The sequence below is a fragment of the Colobus angolensis genome, unplaced genomic scaffold, assembly GCF_000951035.1.
Source record: "Colobus angolensis palliatus isolate OR3802 unplaced genomic scaffold, Cang.pa_1.0 Scaffold186, whole genome shotgun sequence".
Lineage (NCBI taxonomy): Eukaryota > Metazoa > Chordata > Mammalia > Primates > Cercopithecidae > Colobus > Colobus angolensis.
In genome coordinates, this window is record NW_012114999.1 from 2,197,158 (window position 1) to 2,206,672 (window position 9,515).

At 39.1% G+C, this 9,515-nt stretch overlaps 1 protein-coding gene across 1 annotated transcript in view; it reads left to right on the forward strand.

Annotated features, from left to right (window-relative positions):
• Positions 1–2,542, forward strand: part of CCDC18 (coiled-coil domain containing 18) — a 114,166-nt gene extending 111,624 nt beyond the window's left edge. Inside the window, exon 28 of the mRNA XM_011939996.1 lies at positions 2,274–2,542. Coding sequence (XP_011795386.1) covers positions 2,274–2,288 — 15 coding nt within the window. The 3' untranslated portion in view covers positions 2,289–2,542. The remainder of the gene's footprint in view (positions 1–2,273) is intronic.
• Positions 2,543–9,515: the final 6,973 nt, after the last annotated feature.

A 9,515-nucleotide genomic window follows, 5' to 3' on the forward strand; every position in this document is an offset into this window, starting at 1 on the left:
TGTACCCTAGAACTTAAAGTATAATAATAAAAAAAAAAAGAAAATAAAAAAAAAAAAAAAATCCAGTATGTCAAATAGATACAAAGGTAGTTTATCTGATTGGGGGTAGGATATGTCTGATCTTTACCCAGTTACTTAAATCTACTTATGGCTGTTCATGCAAAAGCTCCAGAGCAGCCCTGGATTAATCATTAAGGAAAATAAGCAGGAGCATAGGGGACTAAGGGAAATGCCACAGTTATTTGCCCTATCTATAATCCTCTTAATTCGTTCACTGCCACACTTGACTTTAGTAGAATTTTTAGTAACTGTCTTTATCTGCCATGTTCAAATTTAATCTGCACTGTTGAAAAATCATTTTCTGTGGTATGATGAGTGACAAAAGTTTAAAAGTTTCATTTGAAAGTGTCATCAGGTATTACATTTGTTTCTTTACACATGGTGTGAGTTTTCAAACAGCTAACTTGGTCTGGATAGCATTTGACTCATCAACTGATTTGTCTAAAGGACTCTTAAGCATTTTTTTAAAGCAGTGGTAGGGCCAGGAGGCATCATTGTTGGGCTGTGCAGAGGGTATCAGCTGGCCTAAATCCAGCTATGCTTGAGAAAGTGCAGTCTTAAAGTCCACTGGTACAATGGAAAGAATGTGGAAATCGATACATGAGAAGTGTTTAGTAAGTGTTAGCTCCCTTTCTTGTGTTGCAGCCCAAATACTATTTTCCTAATGGTTAAGTACATTGGCACTTCCATTGAGAGTAAAGCCTCTTAACACAGCAGTGTTCTGCTTTCAGACTAACAAAAGCTTCAGAACTCAAAAAATTATACCTGTACACAATTTAGAACACAATATCAGCAAGTTCAGAGACTTCACATTAACTCTTATTCTAATCCTGTTTTGGATTAGAGCAGTGGAAGTGTTGTGAATACTGATTAATTAGCTAATTCACCATTTATTAGGAATTTATAAGAAGTTATTACTTCTATTTTGCTTATTTGTAGTTTTCAAGATATGGTACATATATCGTGCAGTAAGATGAAAAATAATAAATTAGGAAATTAGCTATAGGGAAAACAAACACAAAAAATATTAAACCAGGAGTACAGGTAATACCTAGAGACATGATAATATTTTGAAATTCACACCCTCAGTAAAGATGAAGGTATGACAAGAAAATTTGGGCCATATTTTTTTAAATCCCCTGGGCCTTTTTCCTCTATTTTTCTACTTTATGTTCAACTGCTTTTATATGCAAACAATTCTCTTTTTTTCTTTTTCTGCTCATTTTTCTTCTTTTAATCTTCCTTTTTAATTGACTTTTTTCATGTAGCTATTCATCCTTGTTTATTATGCTCTCAAACGATAATGTGACAGTGATGCCTAAATATGTTATTTTTACATTCCTTTTTTTGAGTTTTAAAATTAGTTTAACCTCATATTCACACCCACCTCATTCAGCCAGTATTGTTTGCTTTTATTTTTTATTTTATGTATTTATTTATTTACTTTTTTGAGACGGAGTTATGCTCTTGTCTCCCAGGCTGGAGTGCAGTGGTGCGATCTCGGCTCACTGCAACCTCCCACTCGAAGGTTCAAGTGATTCTCCTGCCTCAGCCTTCTGACTAGCTGGAATTAGAGACACTCGCCACCACACCCAGCTAATTTTTGTTTTTTTTTTTTTTTTTTTTGAGACGGAGTCTCACTCTGTCGCCTGGACTGGAGTGCAGTGGCCGGATCTCAGCTCACTGCAAGCTCCGCCTCCCAGGTTTACGCCATTCTCCTGCCGCAGCCTCTCGAGTAGCTGGGACTACAGGCGCCCACCACCTCGCCCGGCTAGTTTTTTGTATTTTTTAGTAGAGACAGGGTTTCACCGTGTTAGCCAGGATGGTCTCGATCTCCTGACCTCTTGATCCACCCGTCTCGGCCTCCCAAAGTGCTGGGATTACAGGCTTGAGCCACTGCGCCCGGCCTAATTTTTGTAATTTTTAGTAGAGATAGGGTTTCACAACGTTGGCCAGGCTGGTCTGGCTCCTGACCTCAGGTGATCCACTCGCCTCGGCCTCCCAAAGTGCTGGGATTACAGGCGTGAGCCACTACGCCCAGCCTGCATTCTATATTCATGTGGTTCATTATTGACTTTTTATGATTCATATTTTTCAGTAGACTAAATATTTCTCTTGCTTTAAATTATACTCCTGTTATTATAGTAAACTTTTAATGCTCAATCAGCTTAGGAATATTTCAAATATTAATCTATTATTTTACATTATTCCAGGGAGAAAATGTGTAATTAAAAGAAGATACTGATATGTTGGAAAAAAATGGAATTTTTGGTACTGTGCTGTGTTTACTTATTATATGTAGCTCATACTTCATAGAAGCTGTTATTTTGCTTTTGAATAAATTTTATATTTCAATATTTTAAAAGAAAGCCCTACTAAAACTTAATTATATTTTTAAAGAAAATTTATTATTTTATTTATTGTTTTTTGGCTTAAACTTGCTGCTTTCCTTTGCTTTTTATATAAAAATCATTGTTAAAATACATAAGTACATTGAGGAATGTAAATTTTTTTTTGTTTTTGAAATGAAAGGCCTCACATATTTACTACTGAACCTAGCCAACCAACGCGTTCATAACAGATGCAGAGAGAAAAAATATATTCCCAACAAAACATGTCAAACTCTCTGGATAGTGGTGACATTTTTACCTTGATATGGTAACATGATTGTGACTTTCAGACAGCATAAATATGTTTGCCATCTCATGTGCAATTCCTTATAGACCCAGCTTGGTTCTTCTCCATTGTCTCCTTTTGGTTTTATTTTATTAATAAAATCCTGATTTTATTACCAGTTTTCATCCGAATCCACTGGGGAACAGCACAATTTTGCTTTTGTTTCTTGGCCAGCAATCGCTTAATCCCAAAAGTCTTGTGAGAAGACATGGCGAGAAGCAGAGTCAAGCACACACCATGATGGCGGAGAAAGGAAGAGAGGGGAGGAATGTCAGTTCTTAATCAGACTATTATTTGCTAATTTTTTTGGTAATACTTAATTTTTAAAATTAGCATAAATTTGTAACTCATTCTGCCAGAGGTTTATAATGATACTAATAATGGTTGATTTTCATTGAGTCAGTTTACTGTTTATCAGTGACTATTCTAGGCACTTGTATTAGTCTGTTCTTATGCTGCCCATAAAGACATACCCCAGACTGGCCAAGTGCAGTGGCTCACGCCTGTAATCCCTGCACTTTGGGAGGCCGAGGTGGGCAGATCACAAGGTCAGGAGATCAAGACCATCCTGGCTAACACGGTGAAACACCCTCTCTACTAAAAATAAAAAAAAAAAAAAAAAATTAGCTGGGCATGGTGGCAGGTGCCTGTAGTCCCAGCTACTTGGGAGGCTGAGGCAGGAGAATGGCATGAACCCGGGAGTCAGAGCTTGCAGTGAGCCGAGATCATGCCACTGCACTCCAGTCTGGGTGACAGAGCGAGATTCCGTCTCAAAAAAAACAAAAAAACCTACCCCAGAACTGGGTAATTTATAAAGGAAAAGAGGTTTTGTTTTTGTTTTTGTTTTGGAGTTGGAGTTTTGCTTTTGTCACCTAGGCTGGAGTACAGTGGCATCATCTTGGCTCACTGCAACCTCCACCTCCCGGGTTCAAGCGATTCTCCTGCCTCAGCCTCCTGACTAGCTGGGATTACAAGTGCCCACCACTATGCCTAGCTAATGTTTTGTATTTTTTAGTAGGGACGGGGTTTCACCATGTTGGCCTGGCTGGTCTTGAACTCCTGAGACCTCAGGTGATCACCCACCTCGGCCTCCCAAAACTGTCAGGATTACAGGCTTGAGCCACTGCACCTGGCCAGAAAAGAAGTTTAATAGACTCACAGTTCCACATGGCTGGGGAGGCCTCACAATCAATCATAGCAGAAGGCAAAGGAGGAGCAAAGTCAAGTTTTGCATGGCAGCAGGTAGGAGAGAGCATATGTGGGGGAACGCCTCTTTATAAAACCTCAGATCTCATGAGACTTATTCACGATCACAAGAACAGCATGGGAAAGACCCACCCTTATTTTTCATATTTTTGAGGATTTAAAGGAAGAGATGGCCATAATGAGGGAATAGATGGGGAGGAATCTTAGACAAATAGAAATCAATTAATGGGGCAAGGTAGAAACCCAGGGAGTCCCAATATGTTAGAGGCAGGCAGAAAAGAAAACTGAGAATGGATGTTTAGAGGTAAAATAACCAAATGGGAATTCTAGAACCAAAAATAATATTATCTGAACATTTAAAACTCCCAATATTGGCTTAACAGGAGATTGGTGATGACAGAAAAGTCAGCTGACTTGAAAGCAGATAAATAGTAAATTTCCACTCTGAAGAACAAAGAGAATATGATTGAATAAATATAAAAAGAGCATCTAAGACCTGTAAGACAGTATTAAGAGGAAAAGAAAGAGAAAATGAGGCAGGAAAAAAGGTTCTTATAGTTATGGCTGAAAATATCACAAATGTGGTGAAAAGATGACAACCTGTAGATTTTCTAAGCTCAACAAACCCTAAGCAGGATTCAAAAAAAAAAAATCCTGCTTAGCATATAATAGTGAAAATTCTGTAAACCAAACACAGAAATATCTTAAAAACAGAGAGAAAAAAATCCTTATGTAGGGGAACAGTGATCCAAAAGAAGGCAGATTTGCCATGAGAAAGACTGAGACATACTTTTAAAACAACAACTGTATTAGACTGTTCTCACACTTCTATAAAGAACTACGTGAGACTGGGTAATTTATAAAGAAAAGAGGTTTAATTGATTCACAGTTCCACAGGCTATACAGGAGGCATGGCTCAGGAAGCCTTGGGAAACTTAAAATCGTGGTGGAAGGTGAATGGGAAGTCAGCATGTCTTACATGGCAGGAGCAGAAGGAAGAGAGAGCAAAGGGGGAAGTGCTACATACTCCCAAACAACCAGATCTCGTGAGAACTCTATCATGAGGCAGCACTAGGGGAATGGTACTAAACCATTAAAAACCACTTCCATGATCCAATTACCTCCCACCAAGCCCCACCTCCAATACTCAGGTTCAAAATTCAACATGAGATTTGGATGGGGACACAAAGCCAAACCGTATCATTCCAACCATGTCCCTTCCAACATCTCATGTCCTTCTCACACAAAACTTCAATCATCCATTCTTAACAGTCCCCTAAGTCTTAACTCATTTCAGCATTAACTCAAAAATCCATAGTCCAAAGTCTCATCTGAGACAAGGCAAGTTCCTTCCACCTATGATTCTATAAAATAAAAAACAGTTACTTCAAAGATACAATGGGGGTACAGACATTGGGTAAATTCTACCATTCCAAAAGGGAAAAATTGGCCCAAAACAAAGAGGCTACAAGCCCCATGATCAAATCACCTTCCACCAGGCTCCACCTCCAACACTTGGGATCACAATTCAATATGAGATTTGGGTGGGACACAAAGCAAACCATATCAACAATAGAATGAAAGTTTAAAGTACGGACAAAGGTACCAGGGAAACATGCATAAAAAATGCTTCAGGGCTATATTAATATCTGACAAAGTAGATGTCAAAAAATGAGTTTTGCCAGAGATTAAAAAACGATGTTTCGTAATGGTAAAAGGATCCATTTAATAGGAAGACATACTCCTAAATGTGTATACAACAGATAACAAACTTTAGACACATGAAGTGAAATCTAACCGAACTAAAGGGACAAATAGATCCACATAGTGGGATAGTTTAACCTCCAGTTTTCAGTAATTAAAAGAATAAGAGACCAAAAAAATCAGCAGGGATAGAGAAGTTATGAATAGTATCAAACTGATTTGACTTAACTGACATTTAAAGAACACTATAGAGCCAGGCGTGGTGGCTCATGCCTGTAATTCCAGCAATTTGGGAAGCTAAGGTGGGAGGACTGCTTGAGCCCAGAAGTTTGAGACCAACCTGGGCAACATGGTGAAACCCTGTCTCTAGCAAAACAAACAAAAAAATCAACCAGGCATGGTGGTGTGTGCCTATAGTCCTAGCTATTCAGGAGGCTGAGGTGGGAGGATTGCTTGATGCTTGAGCCCAGGAGGCAGAGGTTGCAGTGAGCAGAGATCACACCACTGCACTCCAGCCTGGGCAACAGAGCGAGACCATATATATAAAATACATATTGTAGGCCAGGAATGATGGCTCACACCTGTAATCCCAACACTTTGGGAGGCTAAGGCAGGAGGAATGCTTGAGCCCAGCAGTTCAAGACAGGCAAGAACAACATAGCGAGACCCCCATCTCTACAAAAAATTAAGAAATTAACTGCACATGGTGATGTGTGCCTGTGGTCCAAGCTACTAAGGAGGCTGAGGTAGGAGAATCTCTTGAGCCTGAGAGTTCAAGGCTGCAGTGAACCATGATCACGCTACTGCACTTCAAGCTGGGCAACAGAACAAGACCCCATCTCAACAACAACAACAAAAAGCAGATTGCTATTAAATATGAGGGTCATCAGTGCATACAGACTGCCTAAATTAAAAGGCCTGACAAAAGCTACAAATCAACAGTTTTAAAATATTGGACATGAAGCAACAAAAGACAGTGGTTTCTGAGAGAGGGGTGAGCCCTTTATTTCTCCCAGCTTATTACCTGGAGTAAGTTTCTAGGCTGTGACATTGAGTTGAAGAGTCAGAGATAGGAATCTGGGGAAGCTAAGAAGGCTAGAATTCACAGGGCACAGTACTAGAGAGGAGAGAGCTACACAGAGAACTCTGGAAATTAAAGGATCTCCCTCAAATTTTCAGATGAGAAATCATCAGTGACTATTATGTGAGGAAACTATGCAAGACAAGGGAAAGAACCACTTGAATAATTGGAACAATCCTCAGAGTTCAGAAAGCTCTGACAACAGTTTTTGTTTCCATGACTAGGAGTGAGAAAAATCTCATCATTTTCAGGGCATCAGGTAGAATTCTCAAGCATGTTGCCTCAATAATGGGGAAATAAAGCCTAGTCTAAATGCCTCTTGGGTACTAGTTAAGAGTCATTTAAAGCAAAATCTGAAAGGATAAAACTGTTTTCAAATAATCATGCCCAAGAACAAAAGCTCAAGAATATTTATAGGAGTAAACTATTTAATAATGTAAAATTCAGAACGTGTTTAATCAAAAGTTACCAGGGCCAGGAATGGTGGTGCAGCTGTAGTCCCAGCTATTCAGAAAGCTGAGCAGGAGAATCACTTGAGCCCAGGAGTTCAAAGCTCTAGTGTGCTATGATCACACAATGAGGAGGCACTGCACTCCAGCCTGGGCAACATAGCAAGACCACATCTCTTTTAAAAAATGACCAGGAAGGCAGGAGAATGGCGTGAACCCAGGAGGCGGAGCTTGCAGTGAGCTGAGATCCGGCCACTGCACTCCAGCCTGGGCGACAGAGCGAGACTCCGTTTCAAAAAAAAAGACCAGGAATGGAAAGAAACAGGAAAATATGACCCAATAATGATAAAAAGCAATCTAAACCAACCAGAAAAGACATAGATGATCAAATTAGTAGTCAAGGCCACTAAATTATTACAACTGTATTCCATACGTTCAAGAAGCTAGAAGAAACACTGAACATGTTGAGTAGAGACATGGAAAACGTAAGAAACACAAACAACTTTGGGAGATTAAAACAACAATATTTGATGAAAAAAAATTGGATGAGATGAACCAGAGATTATATATTGTAGAGGAAAGATTAATGAACATGAATACAAAACTAGAAACTATCAAAATGAAACAAAAAATTGTAGAAAAACAAGTGAGCAGACCATCAACCAGCTGCAGGAAATCTTCAAGTGACCTAATATACTTCTAATTGAAGTCCCTACAAAACAAAAGGTAGAAGGGAGGGGGACAAGGGGAAACAAAAATTCTAAAAAAAAGTTTTCAAACCTCTTGAATACTATACTAGAAACTGTAGTGTGTTGTGGGGTTTATAATCTATGTAAAGTAAATCTATTCCAATAATAGCATAGGGATTGTGAGGAGGGAAATGGAAGTACACTTTTTTTGTTTTTTGTTTTGAGATGGAGTCTCGCTCTGTCGCCAGGCTGGATTCCAGTGGCGCAATCTCGGCTCACTGCAATCTCCATCTCCTGGGTTCAAGTGATTCTCTTTCCTCATACTCACGAGTAGCTGGGACCATGGACGCCACCATGCCCAGCTAATTTTGGTATTTTTAGTAGAGATGGGGTTTCACCATGTTGGCCAGGATGGTCTCAATCTCCTGACCTCGTGATCCACCCGCCTTGGCCCCCCAAAGTGCTGGGATTACAGGCGTGAGTCACCACGCCTGGCCAGAAGCATACTGTTTTAAGGCTCTTATATCTTATCTCAGGTATAAGAGTGAAATATCACCTGAAAGTAGACTGTGATAAGTTAATGTTCTATATTAAAAAGCCCTGAAGTAACTTTTAAAATAACACAACAAAAAGTTATAGTGAATAAACCCAAAAAGAAAATAAAATGGAATCACAAAAAATAATTTTTCCAAAAGAAGACAGAAAAAGAGTGAAAAGGGAGAAAGGAATAACTGGGACAAATAGAAAACAAATAGCAAATGGTAGAATAAAGACAACCAAATCAGTAATCATATTAAATGTAAATGGCATAACCATCTTCATTAAAAGAGATCACCAGGTTGTATCAAAAAATGAGACTCAGCTCTCTGCCACCTACAAGAAACAATACTACCTACAAGAAGTGCAAGACAGAAATAGATTAAAAGGATTGAAAAATATGATATGCTAACACTGATCAAAATAAAGGTGGGGCTGAGCATGGTGGCTCACACCTGTTGTCCCAACACCTTAGGAGGTCAAGGCGGGCAGATCACTTGATGTCAAGAGTTCAAGACCAGCCTGGCCAACATGGTGAAACCCTGTCTCTACTAAAAATACAAAAACTTAGCTGGGTGTGGTGGTGCATGCCTGTAATCCCAGCTGCTTGGGAGGCTGAGGCAGGAGAATCACCTGAACCCAGGAAGTGGAGGTTGCAGTAAGCTGAGATCATGCCACTGCACTCCAGCATGGGTAACAGAGCAAGACTCCGTCTCAAAAACAAAAACAAAACAAAACAAACAAACCAAAAAAATAAAATAAAATAAAGGTGGAGCGACTATATTAACACCAAAGTTCTTTCCAGGACAAATATCACCAGAGGTAAAGAGGGTAATTTCATAAAAGCAAAGAGATCAAGTGATCCAGAAGACACCAATCCTAAGTGTATATGTAACTAATAACAGATCTTCAAAATGTGTGATATAAAAGCTAATAGAACTGCAAGGAAAAATAGACAAATCCAGAATTAAACTTAGGTATTTCAATACACCTTTCTCAATAACTTATAGAAAAAGTATCCTGAAAAATAATACGATATAGAAGACAGGAACAACAACGTAAAACAATTGAACCTGACATTGCTAGAACACTTCATCCAACAACAGCAGAAGA